Raw genomic sequence first — 23,288 nt, 5'->3', positions numbered from 1 at the left:
TGTGCTTCTTATGAAGACATCCTGTTGGATTAGGGCCCCATCCTTAAAACTATGTTTGAGCTTAATCACTTCTTTAAAGGCCCTGTCTCCATATATAATTGCAGTGGGGGGTAGAGCTTTCAGATAAGAATCTGGTGGGGACAGAATTCAATCCATAATAGATACAGACTAAATGAAACAATGCCCCATATGTTGCAGGCTGCATTTGTTCTCTGAGCTGAAATCCTCCTGCCCTTCCCTTGGCTCACCCTCTCTGTCTCCACTTGCCTCCTTGCTGTTCCTCAACCACACAGCATGTTTGTGCCCTGAGGTCATTGCATGTGCAGTTCTCACTACCCAGAAGGCTCCTCCCCCCAGTGCCCAAGGGGTTCCCTTGCTCACTTCTGCCAGATCTGTACTCAAAGCTGCCTTTTCAAGAAGGGTTACACTGGCCACTCATCAGCATTTCATGACCAACACCATCTCTGCCTCATGTTTCCTGTATTCTTACCATATCTACACTTCCCTGATAGCTCAGCTGGTAAAGAATCCACCTGCAATTCGGGAGACTCCGGTTTGATTCCTGGGTTGGGAAGATCCACTGGAGAAGGGAAAGGCTACCTACTCCCCAGTATTCTTGGGCTTTCCTGGTGGGTCAACTGGTTAAAAATCTGCCTGCAATGCAGGGTCCCTGGGTTGGGAAGATCCCCGGGAGAAGGAAAAGGCTACCCACTCCAGTATTCTGGCCTGGAGAATTCCATGGACTGTATAGTCCATGGGGTCACAAAGAGTTGGACACGACTGAGCAACCCTCACTTTCACTTTACCATATCTACCTAGCCATCCACTTTGCTCCTCTATCTCGTTCATTGCCTGTCTCCTTCTTTGGAACAAAATCTCAGAAGGGCAAGGAGTTTTATCTGATCACTGCTCTTCCCTCAGGATCTAAAAGACAGCCAGGCTCATGGAGGGGGCTCTGTATATTTGCTAAGCAAATAGAGGATTTTCTTTTTTTTAATGAGGATTTGGGAAATGAAAGAGAGCAAAGTGCAAATTAGACATTTTAAAGTTCTTAATTTTATGTTTTGTAGTTTTTGATTATAGCTTGTAAGTTTGTTATACATTTTTTTGCAGAGATGTGCTAAGGGCTTTTGATTATAGCTTGTAAGTTTGTTATAGACATTTTGAAGAGATACGTGTAAATAAAATGATCAAAATGACATTGAAGTTGTGAACCTTAAAACTCTGAAAAGAAAAAAGTCTATGTACTTCCCAAGATGGATACAGAATGTAGAAGTCATATGACCTGACACCATCTGCACGCTCATCTTACACAACAACCGCACACACACCATCCTCTCCGGGAGAGATGGCGGAGGCAGCGGCACCACAGCTGGGCACGGGCTGCGGGCCTGGTGGGCCTGTCACGTCCTGCTGCCCGAAAGACACTGAGCAATTCAGCGGATGGTAGGAGGGCTACCTTGTTTGCAGGGCATTTTCCCTCCTCAAGGGCAGGACAAGGGTGTCTCACGTTCAATTTTATAACTTATCATGAAAATTGGAAGAGCCTGATATAACTTTCCCACCCATTTTCCCTTATTAATTCTGCCTTATTTTTCAAATTGTTGAGTCCTAGGTGAAATATATTTTTCAATCTATTAACAGCATCACATGAACTTCCTTAATACAACCCAGAGCAATGTATATATTGTGTAGAATACACGATGGTTTAACTGCAGGCCCAGCCTGTCTTCTGCATCATCACCAGGCTACCAGGATGCGGGGAGTTGCGGCAGGAGCCGGCATACTGGCTGAGCACACCTTGTGCCCTTACGTAGAGAATTCTTACCTGAGGTGATAATAGTCGCTTTTTGCTTCTTTTACTGGCACGAACGTGGCAGACCTTAAATGACCAATGCCCAGAGGACAGCTGAGGAAGTGTGTTTGGTTGATTTTTGTTTTTTATTGCTTTGTTTCTATTATGGGCTTTTTATTCCCCCCATTAATGAGTCGAGTCAGGAGACACTATTCCCACCCCTGTCCTTTTTCCCAGAAGTTCCCTCCCCATCGCTTTCAAGAGCTGTCTTTCAAGGAGCCACAATTTGTGAATAAGAATATTCTGTCTGAGCATTCCTTGTGTGAGGCATCAAAGCTTGGAATGCAGTTTAAGGCTCTAAAAATAGAGTTTGGTCTTCAGACTTCATCCTGAAAGCAGATGTACTCAACTAGTTGACAGTTTCACATGAAACTGCTTAATGTAATCCAGAATAACGTGTATATTTTATACAATAAAACCCCATGTAACTACAGGGCAAAAGATCTGGGTGCTCACTTCCCTAACCCGTCTGATATCAGGAAAACCAGTGAAAATCTCAGGGCTGTAAAACAAGGACTCTGGGTTGGACAGTCTCTAGAGAAACCTTGCAAAGTTTTCACATTCTCTGACACTGACTTCCTTTAGGTCTTGTATACACTGTGAATGAATCTAAAAACAAGCATTTTACTTCTATCCCAATCACTCACTGTCTTAAACTAAAAGTAAGAAATATGCCAGAGCAATTTGAAGATGTAATTCTTAAGTTCAACCTAACAAATTAGAAATATCGAGAGATGGAGGAACCGATGCCACATGTTAATCATTTTAGTGTATGTTGCCCCCTACCTCATTTTCTATTTAGAACAAGGACGCCATAAAACACCACTGACAAATGTGGACAAAGCACAAAGACAGCATTATGGTAAATTTCATCATCAGTCCTGAGATGAGGCTACATAATGGGAAACGTTATATTGTTCTCACATAAAAATATCATGTTCAAGCAACCTCCAAATAAGATGAAAATGCAGTCTTATGAAAACAGCATGCTGTTTCAGGCTCCTGGCAAAGTGTGTTACTTCTTTTACCACCGCCCATCAGTGGCAACAGCAGACAACACTGCCCCTTATGTTTAGCTTAAAAGCCCTGTGAAGGCATCCACATAAACAGGGTAAGCCCATAGGACCTATTATATCACCACTCACATGGAGAATTATCATGGATATTCCATTCTGCTAAAGGTGATAAAAGCTCTACACTATATCACAAATATTTATTCTGTCCTTATTAGGAGGGGACAGAAGAATGAAACACACATGGATCTCACTCTGAAGGCAATTAGGTCTTTGTAGGATGTGGAAGTTAGTTCCTTATGAAACTAGTTTCTTGTAAAATCTTAATAAAAATATGAAGTCCCTAGATTTGCATAATGCTTTAGTTTCCATAGTGCCTTTGCACCGATGAGACCACCTCAAAATAGGCTCTCAGGTAGAAAGATGTATAATATACATATTTTTCAGGTGGAACGAAAGCCAGGCTCAGAATGGCTATGTGGTTTGCTTACGGTCCCAGAGGAAGTGGAAAAACTGAGCCTTGAATGAAAGCCTTTGGACTCCAAATTTAGGGCTCTCTTTACCCCCACAAAGTCTTACCATGAAGGATTCTAAATTAGGCTCTGTGAAGAGACACAAGTCTCACTACAGGAGGTTTATGACTAAGTAGTTTTTCAGGGTGAAATAGGGCTTGCTCAGAAAAGCTACTGCCACACATTTTACCTACAAATTTCAGTTTGATTCTGGGATTCAGAGAACTGGATTTGAGCCTTAATTCTGCTGAGGATAGACTGGGGTAGGGGGTAGGCTCACTAGATCTCTGGGTTTCAGTATCTTTGTAGCCCAAAATGAAAATTTTTACTCAATTATATCAGAGGTTCTTTCTGATTTGAACATTTTAGACAGTTTTGCATTAGAACAGCCCTCTAAAGGCTGTTTAATTTTTTTTTTTTCCAAAAAACCCACATGTTTAAATTTTCTTAGAATTTGGTTATCGTTTTTTTTTTTTTTTTTTTTTAAACAGCACTTTTAAGAAGTAACTGAAATCCCAATTGGTCCCAGGACTTGTATCACCTTTCTTTTAGATACAGCCTAACTTATGAGTGGACCTGTTAGACAGTGGTGCTGGGCCATCTACATCAGAATATTTGCGGGTGGGGGCCAGGAAGCTGGATTTCCACACCTAGGGTTTGAACCCCCAGGTCTTCAGGAATAAAGCCTGCCTTAGGTTACCTCTTGGATAAAGAGGAAGGCAGTCAGGGAAAAGGGACAGTAGACACATCATACAGGCGACATGGAAACACTGCTGACACCATCATGTTAATCGTGCATTCTGAGACTCTAGAGACCTCTACTCTGATTTTTTAAATAGTCTTCATTCTTCTTTAAATGTTCAAATAGGAACATGACTACTTTTCTGTTAAAAATTCATTTTTAAAAAAGAAGAAATCAGAATGTATCATTCCACGTAGTCCAAACGATCACAACTGTGTAAAAAAACACAACCACAGCTGCAGAAACTGAAGGCAGTATGCGAACACGCTGACAGTGGTTGATGTGGGGCAGCGCACTGCGCTCCAGGACTCACTCAGGGCCAGGGTCGCCCTTCTTTTCCTTCTGTCATTCTGTATTTTCTCAGTTATGTAGCAGAGCGATTTAGTTGGCATTCAATGCGGCAGCATAACCTATTGAGGAATTAATCTGTGTCCTTTCTTTCTGTTGGAGACCCACTGCAGGGGGCATGACTGTGTCCCCAGTCCACTCCTGAGCATCGCCGAGAAAGAACGAACAAAATAACTGTGCTGTCCACACAGGACCCATCGACAGCATCTTCTCCTTGATATACCCCTCTCCTTGGTTTCCAGGACCCCAAACTCACCTGTTCTCCTCAGCCTCTGTGGCCACAACTTCTCAGTCCCCTTTGCAGGCCCCCCAACATCCCCGAGCTAATGGCACAGGAGCTCCCAAGGACTCAGGCCCCTTCTCTCCCATCTGTGGCCACTCCCTTAGTGATCTCATCCAGTCCTTCGTTTTATGAAAGCACTTCTATGCTGAGATTCCCAAATATACATCTCCAGCTTGCCTCTCCTGACAATGACCTGTTTAGAAGCTTTGGTTCTGGGGTTCAGACCGCCTGGCCTGAATCTTGGCTCGACCTCTGGAAGCTCTGTGGCCTCATATGAGTAACTTTGTATTTCAGATATTTCTTCCTGAAGGAAGAGGAGCAGGAGGTGTTGAGCTGAGCTGAGGAGATGCAGCCACGCCTGGCAGGCCCCTGGGCATCATGGAGGCGGGCGGTTACCTCTGCTTCTGTCAGAGGAATCTCTGGGCCACCATTTCCTCGGTAAAAACCAGCAGGTGGCCTCTTCTTGGAGACCCTGAGGAGGAAGCCTCAGCACCTGAATGACATGTAGTGAGTTAAAGCCCAGAATGGCAGTTACAGTCTTCTGCTTGGTAAGCTGACAGATAACATGGATTTTTTTTTTTTTTTTACTATAGCCTGAAAAGACTATCTTGTATTTGAAAAGAAATGAAAGGCTAATGTTGAAACTATCATAAAGAGTGAAACTACTATTTGTCTAATGGCACTATTTCCTGAGAATTTCAGTTGATCTGTCAGTGAGGAATTAGGGAGAGGCAAAAATAAAAACCACCAACAGACTTTTTGAAGAAAATTCTCCTCGTCGAAACCGTCTGCTCCCTGACTTATTGATCTGACCCATGTGACACCAAAGAACTATGAAAATGTTGGAATGAGAAAGGGCAAGGCTTCCTGCGCTAGCTTCTGCTGGTCCTAGGAGAGGCTCTCTGGAAAAAAGGGAGCCTGGCCGAACGTCAGCCCAGTCCATGCTTCTTAGAGCCGGGCGGGCACCTGCACATGTGAAGGTCAGACACCGCCAATAAAGGAAACTGTGGACGCCATAAGCCAGCTCATCCTAGATGTCAATGGAAGCCACCCTTCAATTCCGGCTGTACGGGAACCTCCCTTCTCTTCTGCCCTAACACTGAGACCTCAGTTCCCTTTGCTAGTTGTCCCTCACCTCCCCAAACCACTCAGTGTTGGGGTACGCCAGGACTCAAGAGTCAAGCCACTTCTCAACTCATTTTGTAGAGAAACATCTGTGAAGTGTTCTGGACATAAAGTGAAGTCCCTGGTTACACTGGAGAAAGAGGACAGAGAATAATTCTCCAGACCCAACTCACCCTCCAGCTACCACTTCATTTCTTTTCATTCACAGCAAAGTTCTTTAGAAGACTTGCCTGTTCCTATTTCCTCAGATTCTGTCCTTCCATTCTCTCTAAACCCTCTCCACTTGGGTTTTTTGCCTTGACGACTGCACTGAAATGGCTTTTTCCCAAGGTGAGCCATGCCTTCCAAATGCTAAATCCAACGGTCTGTCCTCAGACCTAACTTCATGGGCCCAGACTGCAGGATCTGGTAAAGCTGGAATGCCCTCCTCACCTTGAAATGTTGAGACTCTCCCTCCTTGGTTTCTATGACACTGCCCTAGTTCTCCACCAATCTGTATGGCCATTTCTGTCTCCTGTGCTAGATCCTTCACTCCTCTGACTTATGAACATGGGAAGTCCTCAGAAGTCTCTTCTCCGACTTTGGTCTCTCTTAGTGACCTCGTCTATCCCTGTAGTTGTGTGTGTGTGTGTGTGTTTTAGCATTTATATGCTGAGATTTCAGAGAGGCACCTCCAGTTTGGTCCTCGCTCCAGACACCCTCAGGCCTGCTTCCTCACTCCTCACCTTCCTCCTCACCTTGGTCCACGGCAGCTCCATTCTCAGTGCTGTCTTCTCCGGTTCCCTCATACCTCCACCCAGCCCAGCAGCAGACCCTGCTGGCTCCACCTTAACATGGGTGCAGCAGCCGGCCGGCGCTCAGCACCTGTGCACGGCTCCTGTCCTAGTCCAGCTCATCACTTGCTCACATGAGTGGCGACAGGCTCCCCTGCTGGCTCCCTTTCAGAAAGCAGCGGGAGTCACCTCTTCCAACGTAACGCAGACACTCTCAGTCCTCTGCTCTGCTCCCTGGCCTCCAATGGCTCCCATCTCAGGGGAAGAGCCCAAATCCTAACTACGACCGATAACAACCCACAAGGTCTAGTCCCCCACTTTTCACTGTGACCCACTAAGACTGAGCTTGTCACTGTGCCTCCATCGCACTGGGAACGCTCACTCCTGCCTGAAGGCCTCTGCTCTTGCTGCCCTTCATACCTGGAATGTTCTTGCCTTGCTCCCATAAACCTCCCAAGACTTTATTCAATTGTCACTTTGTCAGTGAGACCCACCTCACACTGGAAACCTCATACTTCTTAAAATCCTCCCAGCTTGACATGTCTTTCTAGCACTTACCACAAACACAGTCTGTGCCTTATTTATCTGGTTTAGTATTTTCCCCACTAGTGTGTAAGTCCAGGAGTACAAGGATGCTTGGCTTTTTTTGTTCACTACTATGTTCTCAGGAAAGAACCTGAATCTAATGGGCACTCAACAGTATTTGTTTAATAAATATTTCATTTTAAAAAATGAGCTGCTATATTTCATCAAAATTCTACTCCTAAGTAAACTGAGTTTTTTTTAATAGTTAAAATCTCAAAGCCAAAGAATCAAGGCTTCTTTCCTAGTTAATCATTATTAAATACGGTAATAAATCCCAGATAAGCTCTACTACTGGTTAACTGAGGTTAAGAAGAAATGGATTTTTGTCATCTTTCATGGTGAAAACCTTATAGATTGTATTTATTTCTTTTCTTCCCCAATTATGTATGGCCTAATGAACAAAAACATAAACTGCAAGATTCAGGAACTTGTACATAAGAGGTTATCACATTAAAGACCAGGTCCTTCCTGTATGAACTGGCTTAGCAAGTTTATAGGAATTTGGGTTGGAAGCATGTTTTATTCAGGGGCTACTGGGGCTTATTACTAATGGCCTAGTAAGAGCTTGTTTTGCCAAGATCTTCCATTTTTAACAGAGCAGGTTCTAACTGTTGGCATGTTATAACTGTTGAGAATTTTACCATAATATACAAAAGACCTATCAATGGAAGAAGTCGGGGGATTATTGGGCTTTTCATCCCTTATAGGAAGCACGTTTAAAATATAATTAATTTTCAAGTGAAGAAAAAGCTGCTTCCAAGTACTTTGAGCATCTCCTAATAACAAAGTGTTAATACAACTCTCATTCTACATTTCTTTTCATCTCTTCAACACTGCAGCAGACAGGACAGTCCAAACATGTACAGTGCAGTGATGACAGCTCAAGAGCATAAAAGTAAATCGCCATATGTGCCACAGAAGTATTGGAAAGGAATGTAAACAGAAAGAGCAGCTCAACCATATCCAAATGTCTCAATTAGTTATTACTAAAATGTTAAAATTTCACCAATTTACAGCACTGCTTTACTTACAAGACATAAAAAATTAATCAGCAGAGAAGAATTTTAATCCTTAGAATTAGACGGAATGGACACTCCAAGTTGAAGACTTAAAAAAAGACAGAAACTATATTATTTGAATGAATGGTACTAAAATAAAAATGTATTCTAGCAGTTAGACTTCACTCAGGGTTCAAAATCTGCAATACAGGTCAGTTTCCGATGTCTGTGAGTGAAGCAGGCAGGCATAGGACTGGCAGAGTGGAATGTCCAGGCCCCACCAAGCAGGAGGCCACCACTTGGGACCAGTCTAATCATGGCTATGCAGGGAGTGGGTCCCAGTGTAGCCAAACGTACTCTTATGAGAAAACAAGTCAGGAGGAAGAAAACTGTGCTTTCACAGAAAACTTAAAACATTTAAATCTTGTATAAAATTTTATACAAAATTTCTATTTTGTATAAGTTCAAAAAAATTTTAGGTAATATCTGCAACTTTTTTAAAAAAGCAATGTGTTGCTGAAGCAGCTTTTGAGCTCAACTCTGCAGGTTAAGGGGAAGGAGGGACAGTGAGGATAAAAAGTATATCCAAACAACCATCTGGCCTCAAAATTTCACCCTCAAATTCAACGTGGAGCCCCCCATAGAAGACATCTCCTATGGAATGGATGCCCGTGTATGCAGGGTCCTGCAGGGCTATCAGAACCTCCGAGTACACTGCATGCCGGTAAATTCAGTTCCTCTCACTACTCCCTTTCTTAATAAAATAATGTAATGAGAGTTCTTACAACATAAAACCCATGGGTGACACTGAATATTTACAACCAAAGAAACCAATGCCACGCTTTAAGTTAGGAAGGTGACATGAAATAAGAATGGCATGACCAAAATTATGGCCTTTTTTGTTTTAGGATTGGAAAAAACAGGAAAGGATTTCTTTCCTCATTTGTCCACTGCTTTTGAACCAAGAGAAAGAAAAGACCATCCTGTAATCACTTCTTACTCATTGTGAGTAATCAGGCCAATAGTTCTCGTGAACGCCTGTTTCAGTTCCATCTCACAGGTGTGTGTTGTTCTGTGGGTAAACAGTAGGCATGTGTCTGCTTTCGGAAGGTACCCATTTACCTAAAATGTTGGGTACTAGAGGGTAACAAGGTGACATTCCAATGCTGTGTTCACACCTGATGTAAACTATGTAAACTGATGACTGTGTACGTACACAGAGGCAGGGAAATCAATGTTTTCATTAGTTTCCACGCTGCTACAATAAAAAACAGAAAAGGTTTACTCACCACCTTGCAACTAACATGGAGTGTCTACAAGTCCAAGCAATAGACATATTTATCTTTGCAGAGATCCAACCCTACACCACGATTAAAATGAGATTTATTTGGATAAATATGGTTAATAACTCTAAGAAGATTTATGCTCTTGCCAACATGGTGAATTCCCTCTTTGTGTTTATTCTATTTATTGCTTTGGAGCTTTGTCAAATGAATCATTTGGAAGAAACTGATGGCATAAGGCTAATTAGGCAAGAAAAATAAAGCTAACAACAACTCTGAGAAGCAAACTTGAGGCTGAGGAAACTTCTGTCTTAAAGTTTGTTTTTCACATATTCAACCTTCTACAGTCTTCTCCTGTTTGTCTAAAGGACTTTCTAAATAGACCCAATGGGATCCTCCTGGCAGTCCTAAGAGCATGGAAAAGAAATACAACTTTCTATATTTGAAATTCTGGGCAAGCTCAGAAGGTACAAGTAAAATCACTGATTAGCCACTTTTCCTTCTGCTCCATAAGCACGCTTGCCAAATGTAGCTGTCTGGGATGTTTCCCTAGTACAGAGCTTGCTGGCGGCGCCTAACACCATCCCAGGGCAGATGGCCTCCTGCCAGGGATCAGACTCCTTCAGCTATTGAGTAATATGAGGACTAGACTATCAAAAGCAGCTAATATTTGGCTTAGACCAAGGCCAACTTGTATCTAAGTGGTTCTTCATAAATCTAAAATATGGTCCAATAAATCCAACCAGTGGCTGAATGTCACTGGCCACTACCATGGAACTGAAGTCCCTTTTAAGAATTCATGGTCAAACCACCTAAAGATGTTCCAGTGTCTAGAGCTCAAGGGAATCTGAGAAGGTTGCCTGCATTCTCCTGAGATACACTCAACAGTAGCCAGTAAATAATATTCTTCTCTCTTACTTTTAAAAGTAAAATTATTCAGTTAGGTGAGCTTAACTGGAATGCTGCAGGCAACTTAGGTTTCATTTCAAAACCTGTTTGTAAGGCTGTCAAATTGGTAGACATCCAGTCAGAAAGCTTTGTAAAAGGGCTCCATTACAGCCATACTGTCCTGAATTGCAGGGTTGAGTGTGTGCGTACGTGTGTGTCCATTCTTGTAGCCTCAAACAATTTTCTTTTTCCTCTTCTGGAATCTCTGAATTCACTTGTCAGTTGGTTTATAATAGACTTACGTTTTGGCAAAAAGGAATAAGCCTGACCATCTCCACCAGGGAATCAGCATGAAAACCTAGGAGGTGTCAATCTTGTGGATGGTACCTTTGGAAGCACAGTTTGTGTGAACGAGGCTGCGGAGCTGCAAGGCACTAGCCCTGAGAGACTCTCACTGCTTCTGCCATCACTTGATCCTCCCAGCACCACCATTACCCATCACAACACATGTATAAACAGCTCTATTATATGCCCTGTGGTTGTATTTTCAATTAATATTCAGAATACTAGGAAAACATCAGTAATAGTCCCATTTTAAAGATAAGGAAACCAACGGTTAGTGTTGTAACCTGTCCCAGGTTATAAAGCAGGAGGCTCAGGAGTGAAATTCACCTCTGGCTAACTCCGAAGCCTGTTCTCTTATTATATCACGTTGCCTCTTTATACACGGCCTTGCTGACATCTTTTAAAACCCCTCCGCCTATTGCTCTGCCAGGAATGAAGCAGTCAGAGCTTTTTTCTCTCCTAGGAAAAGTCTTATTTCTTTCTGAAGTTTAGTTCATTTAAATTTTTCTACTATACTCAGCTCTTTGGATAATTTTTTAAATCCATGACTATAGTATATCCAGCTCACTCTCATTATTGGGAATAGGAGCAACAGTCTCCTCTGCCTTTCCTCATCCTAACTGGAAGTGGAAGTCTCTTTCTCATTTCTCTTGGTAACTCCCTCTTATGTTGTTTGGTCTTTAAGTTCTGTCTGACTTTTGCAACCCTACAGACTGTAGCCCACCAAGCTCTTCTGTTCATGGGATTTCCCAGGCGAGAATACTGGAGTAGGTTGCCATTTCCTTCTCCAGGGGGTCTTCCCGACTCAGGGATCAAACCCATGTCTCCTGCATTGGCAGGTGGATTCTTCACCACTGAGCCACCTAGAAGTCCCCCCTCTTGAGTACCTCATGTTTATATTTAAGTCTTCCTCCATACCTTTCCTTGAGAGGCAAGTTAAGCCTAGTAAAAAACTCTCGGAAACCTTATCTGTGCTATCCCTTCTACACAGACATTTACTGAGATTTTTTAAAAGACCCAGAAACTATCTTCATAAAAACAAATCATAGTAGATACCACATTTGGGGTTGCAAAAATCCTACCAAGAACTGAATAGCAACATATATGCTAATTAATCTGGAATGTAGAATTTAGAATTTTGCAGATGGCAAACAAGCATCTAGGAATGAAGGGCCATAATATATACAATATCCATAATATACAAAGGACTTAACTCATCTGTATTCAGACATAAGATTTTGTTTCCTTGCTCCTATCAAGTCTGACCCAGGAAGGACTTAGGGCAGAGTCAGGTTTTCTTGCTCTCATTTCACTCGTGAGGCCTCTGAAATCCAGAGAGAGAGAGTGGCCACACAGAGTCATACAGCCTGCAAGAGGTGGAGGTGGACCCAGGCTCTGGCAGCCCAGTGCTACACCCATTCCGATGCTTGTTCAACTGCAACGCTAGGCGAATGTGCCATAATAGCCAAGGGTGATATTTTTTTTTAAAACTTTTTATTTGAAAATAATTTCAAAAATATACAGAATAGTTCAAGGAACACCCACGCCTCCCTCACGCAGGTTCGTCCACTGCTGACATTTTACTTCATTTGCTTTGTCATCTACTACTATCTGTCTGTTCGGGGCTTCCCAGGTGGCACAGTGGTAAAGAACCCACCTGCTAAGACAAGAGATGTGTGTTTGACCCTTGCGTGGGGAAGATACCCTGGAGAAAGAAATGGCAATCCACTCCTCAATTCCTGCCTGGAAAAAGTCCCATGGACAGAGGGGCCTAGTGAGCTGCAGTCAAGGGATCACATAAGCATCGGAAACGACTGAGCAACGGAGCAACATACACACATCTGTCTGTCCATCCATCCACATAACAATATTTTCTGAACCACTGAGAAGACATTGTATAATTATGGTCCTTTACCCTTAAACACTTGAGTTTATATTCCCTAAGAGTAAGAATATTTCCCTACATACTACAGTACAAAGATATTTTAAAATGATAACATCTTCTACTACCTATATCCCCTTTTATTCGCTGACCTAAGAATACATTTTTAGCATTTTCCCCCTACCATCCAGGGTCCAGCATAGGATCAGTTACCACATATGCTAGTGGTCACTGCCCTTTAATATTATTTAATCTGGAACATTTCCTCAGCCTTTGTCTTTTATGACATTGACATTTTTGAAGAATATAGTCCCCTTTTCTTTCTTCCAAGAATGATCTTCATTCTTTATTTCTCTAATGTTTCCTTGTGATCAGGTTCAGATGGTGCGCTTCCAGATGGGATGCTGCGAAAGAGATGCTGTGTCTTTCTCGGGTGCTCACAGCCAGAGGCACATGACGTCCATCTGTCCCTCGCGGTGACATTAATTTTGATCACGTGGTCAAGTTGTTGCCTGGTTTTTCCATTATATACTTATTATTTTTCCCTGAAAAAATAAGAACCCTGGGGCAACACCTTAAGACCATAAAATAGCTCCTCCTCAAGGATGAATTTTTATAACAGTATTTTCACTATGTTATAAAAAAAAATGACCTCTACATCGTAAAAGAAACCTAGGTTTTACTTATTATTCTTGAATAAGTTCCATGCCAATTTTAACATCTGTTTTTATTACAGTAGTCCATGTACACTGGGTGTTTATTAAAAACCATTCATTAACTGTCTGCTATCTTGGGTAGGATACTGGCAATTTGATTTTTAAATTCAGCTGGTATCAATGCCCTAATTTTGGTTCAATTAAAAAGAAATCTCTTTAACTTATGCAACAGTAGGGATTTAGAAATTAAATTAAGGTATATCACTGCAAAAACATTCTATTAAAAAAAGAAACTTATAAAAGAACTTACTCCTATTTGTTCAAATTACATATGGATTCTGGTTATAATGGTATTAGTTATTATCCAGCCTTTTCTAAATAGTACTATTTTGGGTGAACTTTAATTCAAGGTCTTAACTTGGATTAAATATAATTAGCTTATATAAAATGTTTGAATGGCCAAGTGATTTTAGTTTCTGAGTTTGGTAACAAGCAGAAAGGAGGCAATTTTTGGAAGGCAGAGTAAATTTAAAAAAAAAAATTTTTTTTTTCAGAAGTTGCTTTTAAATTGAAAAAAATACTATGGCTATTGTTTTAGTTTTCAAAGATGCCTCCTTTCTCATTTTGCCACCACAGTTTGCAACATACATGAGAGCATGTTTCACAAACTGTCATCATGCTGAGTGGGTATGCCACTAAGTCAATAATTCTTTCATAGAAATAAGGAAACCAGGGCCAGTAGGCCAAAAGCTTTCTCTCTTAAAAAGAATATAAACTTTGCTATAGCCCCTCTTTTCTCTTTTGAGCTCAATCTCTCATCTATAATTTTGCCATACTTGTAATACAATAAAATTCCAGGCTTTATGACAGAAGAGATATTTTTTGGTTTTGTTGGTTTCTTTCTTTGTTTTTGTTTGCTTGTTCTTCTTCTTTTTTTAATCAATAGAATTCAACAACCAAAGCTTTAGTGTTTCAGGGATTTTTTGTTTGTTTGTTTTTTTGCTCGGGGTTTGCGGGGAAGCATTTGTAGCCACGAGAGGAAGAAAAGGAGAAGCCTGAACTCTCAGCAAGGAAGCTCAAACACACGACTGACAAGCAAGGCAAAAGCAGCAGCCCTGTCTGTTGGCCCATCGACACCACCAGCTGCAGAATTTACCAACCACACCCACCAGATGTCATGTGATACAACTGGAAGCCAAATATCTCTGGGCTCGAGGCACGACTCTCCATGCTCTTTCCTCCTATGTTTCATGTTAAATAGCAAGGTGTCTTCAGGGGGCCACCAGCAGGGACAACAGGGACCTTATAACAGGATAACAGGGATAACAGTCCAAGTACAGGGCTTAATGACATGACCATCCCCACCAGACAGGCTTCAGTACTGAGGTCCACCTCTTCCAGGTCTTTTTGTTGATGTTGTTAAGAAGTGATCTTAGCTCAGATTCTACATGTCAGGGGCAGGAGAAACTTAACTAGCCGCAAGCCAGTTAAGGATTTTTGTGGCTTACCAGGCTTATTATAAAATAATAATAATAACTGTTTTTGCCATTGGGAAGAAAAGAATGTTTTCTTTTTGAATGTTTGAAAATATTTAAAGTCACTTTTCCACTCATTATTCTTTCCATTTTTAATTGGAAGAGAACTGCTTTACAATGTTGTGCTAATTTCCACTCATTCTTTATACGCATTCTATTCAATATGGTAGCCACTAGCCACACATAGCTATTTACATAAAATTTTAAATTCTGTTCCTCAAGCACACCAGCCACATTCAAGTGCTCAAGGGCATCTGTATCTAGTGACTATCCTATTGGACAGCGCAATATAAATACAAAACATTTCCATCAACACAGAAAATTATTTTAGTGTTGCTCTAAACTCATCATCTTTTTTAAATGAGCCATTATAATTCAATTCTCCTTATACTATGGAACAAAACAATCTTCCTGCATACTCATACGAAATAAATATATGGATACAATACAAATACTGTATTAGGCAGGGATGAGACAAAGTTGTTCATTGGAAGGACTGATGCTGAAGCTGAAACTCCAATACTTTGGCCACCCCATGCGAAGAGCTGACTCATTGGAAAAGACTCTGATGCTGGGAGGGATTAGGGGCAGGAGGAGAAGGGGACGACAGAGGATGAGATGGCTGGATGGCATCACCAACTTGATGGACATGAGCTTGGGAAAACTCCGGGAGTTGGTGATGGACAGGGAGGCCTGGCATGCTGTGATTCATGGGGCTGCAAAGAGTTGGACACGACTGAGCGACTGAACTGAACTGAGACAAAGGTGGGGGTGATCTCTATAATACTGTCACAAACACACGCTGTCCTCACAAAGCCCTGTGATGCTACTAACTTGCTGGATAATATTCAAAGGCCTGCCTGGTGTTCCATGACAAAGAAGCAAGAAACTATTCTTCCTTACGCGTCACCTTAATTTGTTTAACAATGCCACCTATATCAAACAATTTACATCAGAAGTTTCCTTACTTGCATTTCCAAATGTGTAAAATAAATCATGTCCTTTGGAAAAGAGGCTGCCCAGCTTCGCAGCTTTGTAACTGAGGTACTTTAATGCCAAGTAACGCAGAGTCGGACACGACTGAATGCCAAGTAAACATCGTAGGCCACAGCTGATTCTAAAAAATTTTATGAACAAGAACAGGAGGCCAGTATAATATAAATCCATAATGATGCTTCTGATTCCCAGGCTCACCCGCTGTGAGGGCAGGGAGGCCAGGCAACTCAAGAGGAGCTGCGTGGGCTGCTTTGCCACGCTGTAACCTCTGGGGGATGGCGGGGCACAGGGCATACGGGGTGCAGACCTTTGGCCCTGCCCTGAAGATGCCGTGTCAGACCACCCAGAGCACGAGACAGGCAGCCCTTGCACACACGTGGGTGCCTCTGCCCTCACACGTGCAGGGTGTGTCCAGGTGCTGGGCTAACTCTGCCTCAGCTTCCTTGAGGTCTTCCCATCCTCCCTGCAAAACCACCCAGCCCCGTCAACCCATTACCCACTTTCTCTTCCCCAGTCCCAGTTTCTTCTTATTCATAACAGACAAAGAACAAGGTGAAAAAAAAAAAAAAAAAAGTTTTTCTTAATTTCTTCTGCTCCATCATCGAAAGCAAAAAAAGATCTGCTATTTTTCTTTGGGATTGGTAACTGTTCTTTATCAGATTCTCATAAAGATCACAGAGCTACCACCCAAGAGAAGCCAAAAAGAATTCCCTGTGTCCACCTAGCCAGTTAGAGGTTCCCGTGCTGTCTGTAAGACTCTGCTCATTCCCCTCCCGCCCCTCCTACCCTCTCCCACCCAGCTCTCCCCACGTACCTTGGCCTTCCCATCCTGGGCGGACATGTATCCAACACACATGCTCTCGGTCGTGTGGCTCCACAGAAATTCCACTGCCAGGGAAGGGAGTACAAATAGGCACATTCAGATCACAGATGGAAAATAAATCTCTGCTTTTTAATAGAACAGTTAAAGATAGCTTTATATTTAACACACTCGGCTCCCGACTTTCCATTCGCTCCTTCATAAATGTCAGGATGATTTAGTACTCAAAACTGTGTAATGCCATTTACTGTGAAATGAAAAATGTATTTCTTTCTTGTCAAAACTTATGATTATTACATGTAAAATAAATGCTCCTCTGTTTGAAACTTGTAACATTAAACACACACACATGCACACACACTCATGCACACAGTATACAATGACTTAGTAAACGTAATATTCCATAACGTAGTTTCCTTTAAAACACATACACACACACTCCGTAGGTCAAGGTTTTTTAAATATCATTCTCTATGAAAAGGAACCAGGGTTCCTTGGAGAAATGTTGATTCCAGGGCCTGGGCAGAGAAAATATTAAACGAATCTGGAACATCTTTTTGTGCCAGAAGATGAGGAAGTCCTCAAAGAATGATGAAAGCTTGGGAAAGGGCCCACGGATCAGCCTGAAGAGACCCCCAACTGGCCATATCTGTGTCAATGTAAGTGTCAGAATAAATAATAACAGTAAAGAATTATCATCCCTGAACAAAATTAAAATCAACGAGCCCATACAAGACCTAGGTCCCAGGTCCCAGCCTGTCTAACTAATACAGACAAATAGGAATAAGTAAAATGGGGGAGAAGAGAAAGCACTTCCTTGCAGCTGAATGCCAACAAATAAATACAGAAGAAATAATAGATGCTTTTCTTTTTTTAGAAAAGCATCACACTTTCAAAAACTAGGAAAATTTGGAAAGGAGTATGCTTTTTACGCAGTCTCAATGGAATCTCTCCAGAAAATTCTTATGAAATACAAAGGGGCAAAGGGTAAGTTCACTGTGGAGAAACACAACGGACCCCACTTTAATCAAGAGATGGAAGCTAACATCACTGAGTAAGGGGCAAATCAACACAACGCGTCTCTGGATCAGACACCCCGAGACTCACCGCCACTTTTGCAGCGTTCCCACCAAAAACACAGACTCAGAATTGCAGGAGGAAACACCACACAAATCTGACATAGGAACACTAAGAAATAACTGACTTGAACTCTTCAAAAGATGTCAAAGTCAAAAAATATAAAGAAAGTTGAGAAACTGTTCCCATGTAAAGGCGACAAATGCATCCCAGGGAATTTCCTGGTGGTCCAGGGGTTAAGACTCCGTGCTTTCACTGCGAAGGGCCCAGGTTCAATCCTGGTCAGGGAATAAAGATCCCATGAGCTGCACAGCATGTCCAAAAAGTAAATAAAGAAAGAAAGAAGACAAAGATGATATGACAACTAGAGGCAATGTGTCCTTCTGCTATGGAGCCTGGTTAGGGGTCGGGGGTGTTTGAAGGGACATTCCTGAGATAAGTAATGGACTTTGAAAATGGACTATGGATTAGATAATAGTGTGGTATCAACATTAAACTCTGTGATTTTGCTAACTATACTATGATTACTTAGAAGAACCTTGTTCTTAAGAAATATGCACTGAAGTATTAAGAGTAAAGACTCGATCTCTTCACCTTGCTCTCAAGTCATTCAGAAAAAAAGAGTACATGTTTAAATGTGTATGTGTGTAAAGGGAAGAGGGATGGGAGGAAGAAGTAAAAATGGAAAAACAAACGGGGGAAATAAAAACAAAGAGCAAATGCATGTAAAGAAATCACAGGTGTCCCCTGTTCTGTTCTCAAAACATCTGCATAAATTTGAAATTATATCTAAAAGTTATAGAAAGAAAAATCCTGAGATACACACAAAACTCTGTCACCTTCAGGTACTTACTTGCAAAACTCTATGCTGTTTTAAAGGCATTTTTAAAGCTTTGATGCACTTTTACAAAAATTTCACAAGTCCCGGGTAATAAAACTGCCTTGCTCAACTCCAAGCCTCCGGGTCCTGAGCCATCCATCTCTCTCTGAGCTAATTAGGCCTGAAGACAGTGTGTGGGCTGAGACACAACTCTGGGCTCCGCCGTCCTGACTCTGAAGCCCTTGCCAGACACGTGGGGAAGGCACAGGCCTGAGAGGCAGCTCTGCACTCCTCACAGAGCAGCTCACTCTCTCATCATTAACTCATTCTCAAACGGGCGACCTGTTCTGTAGTGCTCTGCCTACCAGTGCAAGAAAACGGCGTCAGGCAGTGAAGCAAGCTCTCTCCACCAGATGCTTTTTCTTCCTCACACATCTGCTTTGAACTTCAAAAAGCCTGACGTCCAGAGCAAGGTCTGGGATATTCTAAATTGCCTAATAGAGCAAAGGCATTCAAGTCTTACCAAACTTCCCTAGTGTGGTGCCAATGCAATTATATTTAAATACAAAATTCAGGTTATTTCCAACACTGTGACCTCTCTTTATTCCCCAAACGTTAAGGTGGTAACTGCTCATGAATTAGCCAAGGAAAAAAATACATGGAAATATAGTCAATTTAATCATGAAAGTAAAGGATAAAAATACTGTGTGTTATTTTTTAAGGCAAAATTTTGATGATTTCAAACTGCATTATTCTCTCTGAAAATATAGCCTGCTTTAAGGAAATGTAACACACAAAAAATTGAGACTTACAAAGCAAGATAAACTGGGTATAATGATTGACCACATTAAATATTTTTCTACTGAACAGTTATCAATAAAGTGTCTAGAGTTTGCTGCTGCTGGCTGCCAAGTCACTTCAGTCGTGTCCGACTCTGTGCGACCCCATAGACGGCAGCCCACCAGGCTCTGCCATCCCTGGGATTCTCCAGGCAAGAACACTGGAGTGGGTTGCCATTTCATTCTCCAATGCATAAAAGTGAAAAGTGAAAGTGAAGTCGCTCAGTCGTGTCCGACTCCTAGCGACCCCATGGACTGCAGCCCACCAGGCTCCTCCGTCCATGGGATTTTCCAGGCAAGAGTATTGGAGTGGGTTGCCATTGCCTTCTCTGAGATGTAGAGTTTAGGAGTTCTTAAAGTAACTCAATGTCTAGAAATTCAGTCTTCCTTCACTCTTTTCACAAATAAACAAAAAAAGGAGGTGCATTTACTGACACTTTTTTTTTTTTGCCCAAACTCATGGCATATGGGATCTTAGTTACCCGACCAGTGATGGAATCTGTGCCCCATGCAGTAGGAGCATGGAGTCTTAACCACTGGACTGCGAGAAGCCCCTGACACACTCTTTTTAATAACAATTCAAATCAGTTACTAGTTCAGGATAGCTTGAGACACTCAGCAGGAATTGTCTACTATTTAAATTATAAAATGCTTTTGAAAAGAAATCATATTTATTTTAGTGTATATCTTAACTCAGTAATTTAATACACTATTAATAATAATTTAACAAATTATTTCTTGTTGGAGGACTTCAGGGAGGCAGGAGAGGAACTCACAGTGATAATTTTTCATCTGCCAAGCATTGCATTTCATGGCGGAATTCAGCAAAGCCTGGATGGGGATCTGGGGCTCAGAGAAGGGAGGTAACACTCTCATAAAATAATGGTGGGAGTATGACCATTTGAAAATACACTGCTGTAATTTGTGGTAGTTATCTTCTGCAAGTTTGCCATGAACACTGAATTAGCAAACACTGAGCCACTGCTCCCAAGGGAAATACAAGGTTAAGGTCCTGCAAGCCTCTGGTCACAAAATTTTCAAGAAGTAACCTTATTTGATGTGTATTTTCTGTTTAGAGACACCTTATTTAACATACGGTGGTTTAGTCGCCAAGTCATGTCTGACTCTTGGGACCCCATGGACTGTAGCCTGCCAGGCTCCTCTGTCCATGGGATTCTCCAAGCAAGAATTCTGGAGTGGGTTGCCATGCCCTCCTCCAGGGGATCCTCCGGACCCAGGAATCAAACCCAGCTCTCCTGCACTGCAGGCCGATTCCTGCACTGCAGGCACGTTCTTTACCAACTGAGCTACGAGTGAAGCCCCTGTAACATATATTTCTTATAGATAATTAACTTTGTCCAATATGTCTTTATAATAATACACTAGCCAAGAAGAGCTCAATACTTTCTTGACTCTGGATGACCTGCCCACAAGTTTCTTTGGCTTTCAGCCTCACAGCAATGCTGTCCCTTATGCTCTTTTTATCATTTGTCATCTACTGACTCCATGAGTTCTGCTACTTTTCCAGCTCAAATTTTCCCCCACTCTGCTCATGCCCACAAATGACTGGGAAAGTGCTGGGAGTACTGGTCTTTCAATTACAAGTAAATTTCATCAAGCAAGAAGAGTCACAAATTTTCATGAATCTGAAAATAATGAGGATAGACTCCTTTTATCAAAATGACATACACTTCGACCTAGCAATTCTACTTTTAGGTAGAGTGTACAGATATGCCTTTGTATGTATAAGATAACATCTTTACACAGATAGTCACTGAAGTAATTTTAATTAGGAAGAAACTGGAAATATTAATAGCACGGTTGCCTTTTGTTGGGAGCATATATGAACAACTATGGTACCCTATTCAATGGAATACTATGCAGTAATTAAAAAAGAGAAAGCTCTATGGGGATGATATGGAACCATCCACACTAAGTGTTTTTTCAAACGTTTTGCCAGGAACCACAGTAAAACTAAAGCAAAACCAAAAAGCCCCCTACACTGTCACTGAGTACGTGGGTTCTTTCTATTCTGTGGGCTCTTTATATTCTATGTACGACAGTGAAAAGATTCTGCTCTTGACTCACTAAATTAGACCTCATTAATGTGACATGCTACAGTTTGGAAAAAAACACTAATCTACAAAATATACAGTTTATCTAAAACAAAAGACAAGGTGAAGAAAGATGAAAAAAAAATGATGCTGCTCATTTCTGTGAAGGAAAATAAAAGGGCACCATGGATGACTCATGTTTGTAAATACATGGGATCTCTCTGGAAGAACATCAGAGGAACCAGCAACAGTGGTTATCATGAGAGAGGCAACTGGTGATTTAGGAAGCTGAGAGGGGGGGCAACCTACTTTTCACCACACATCCAGCAGCTAAGATGCTGCCTTCCAGTGCAGAGGGTGCAGGTTCGATCCCTGGTCAGGGAAATAAGATCCCACTTGCCTTGCAGCCAGAAGACCAAAACCTAAGACTGAAGCAGTATTGTAACAAACTCAATTACATAGAAGAAAAGCAAAGATGTAAGTCCTACTCAGTAAAGGAGCTGTATTTCTTACCACCGGTGACACCAAGAAGTCTATAACGTATTTCTGGATTTTAGGGACTAAAATGTCTTCCATACTAAAAAATTGCATTTTATGGTAATAGTATTATCAGTATTAAAATGATTCTAATGATAATACAATTAATTGGGCAGATGCTATATCCAAGTACCAGTAGTTTTCCATGTGTAATTATTACATGTAGGGGACTGTGAACTCCAGTAACATTCAGGGTTAATGAGTGGCCTGGAGTGGCATATCTGAGCCTGAGAATGTGTTGTCTGAAACAGCATTTTGGTGTGGTCAAGCTCAAGCTGATTTCCATTTAAAGAAGCCTCTGGCCTCTTGGTAAGGATCATGCTCCTGTGGTTTTACACCTCAACTACTGATTTGAAAAAAGCTTTTGTGTTTTAGAAGGCCAAAGCCCAAGGGATGGTGGTGTTGTTCAGTCACTCAGCCACGTCTGACTCTTTGCAACCCCATGAACTGCAGCATGCCAGGATTTCCTGTCCTTCAGTATTTCCCAGAGTTTGCTCAAACTCATGTCCATTGAGTCGGTTATGCCATCCAACCATCTCATCCTCTGACGCCCCCTTCTCCTCCTGCCCCCAATCTTTCCCAGCATCAGGGTCCTATCCAGTGAGTCAGCTCTTCACATCCGAAGACTACTGGAAATGCCTAGGTGATGAAAAGACCTTCATCAGAAAACGCTAAGAACACCTAAAGCCAAGCTACCTTTCTGAATGGGTTTAAGTTATGAAAGATGGACACAGGGATTCAGTAGGATTCTTCTCCACCAAATGACTTTAAACACATCCCAGCAAAACAGCACGATGTGAAATAAGGTCAACACTACTGATCCTGTTCCAGTGCTGGAGAATGGATGAGGTTGGGACGTCCTGTTTATGTGCTCCTCAAGGAAGACAAGCTAATTGCCTTCTGGGGACAGTTGTAATGGATTTGTACATAATCTCAGAGGCCGTCTGAAAAGTTGTTCTGAATGCACTGGAACAGATGAATTCACCTGTGGTATAACGTTCCAGAGCAGCTGGCCTACAGCTTAGGGCCCTCCACTGCATGAGACAGCCTTCAGCCCTGGTGCAGGACCTGCCTTTTAGTGGCGGTTAAGTCGGCACCTTCCCTGGTTAATAGAAGGAATATAAACCACCCCTTAAATGATGCTCCCCCTAGGATACCTCCTTCTCTTTCAAAATGATTCACATGTCATCCTGTTTAAGTAAAACAAAGTTTCCTCACCAGGGTTGCAAGCAAGTTTTTTCTATTCAAATAGATTCTCTTTTCTGACCAGAAAGAAGCCCTCAGCTACCTTTTTTTTTTTTTTAAGTTGTTCTCCAATTGTT

General features: G+C 41.9%; 1 protein-coding gene across 3 annotated transcripts in view; it reads right to left on the bottom strand.

Annotated features, from left to right (window-relative positions):
* Nucleotides 1-23,288, bottom strand: part of TASP1 (taspase 1) — a 267,226-nt gene that overhangs the window by 11,807 nt on the left and 232,131 nt on the right. For all 3 annotated transcript variants that reach the window (XR_005722453.1, XM_040248289.1, XM_040248290.1), the window contains one exon: nt 16,634-16,707. Coding sequence is in view for 2 of the 3 variants with exons in the window: in XM_040248289.1 (XP_040104223.1) it covers nt 16,634-16,707 (74 nt within the window). In the remaining variant the exon portion in view is untranslated. The remainder of the gene's footprint in view (nt 1-16,633; nt 16,708-23,288) is intronic.

This window comes from Oryx dammah, unplaced genomic scaffold (genome assembly GCF_014754425.2).
Source record: "Oryx dammah isolate SB20612 unplaced genomic scaffold, SCBI_Odam_1.1 HiC_scaffold_10, whole genome shotgun sequence".
NCBI classification, from domain to species: domain Eukaryota; kingdom Metazoa; phylum Chordata; class Mammalia; order Artiodactyla; family Bovidae; genus Oryx; species Oryx dammah.
This window is presented reverse-complemented; position numbering and strand designations above follow the sequence as displayed.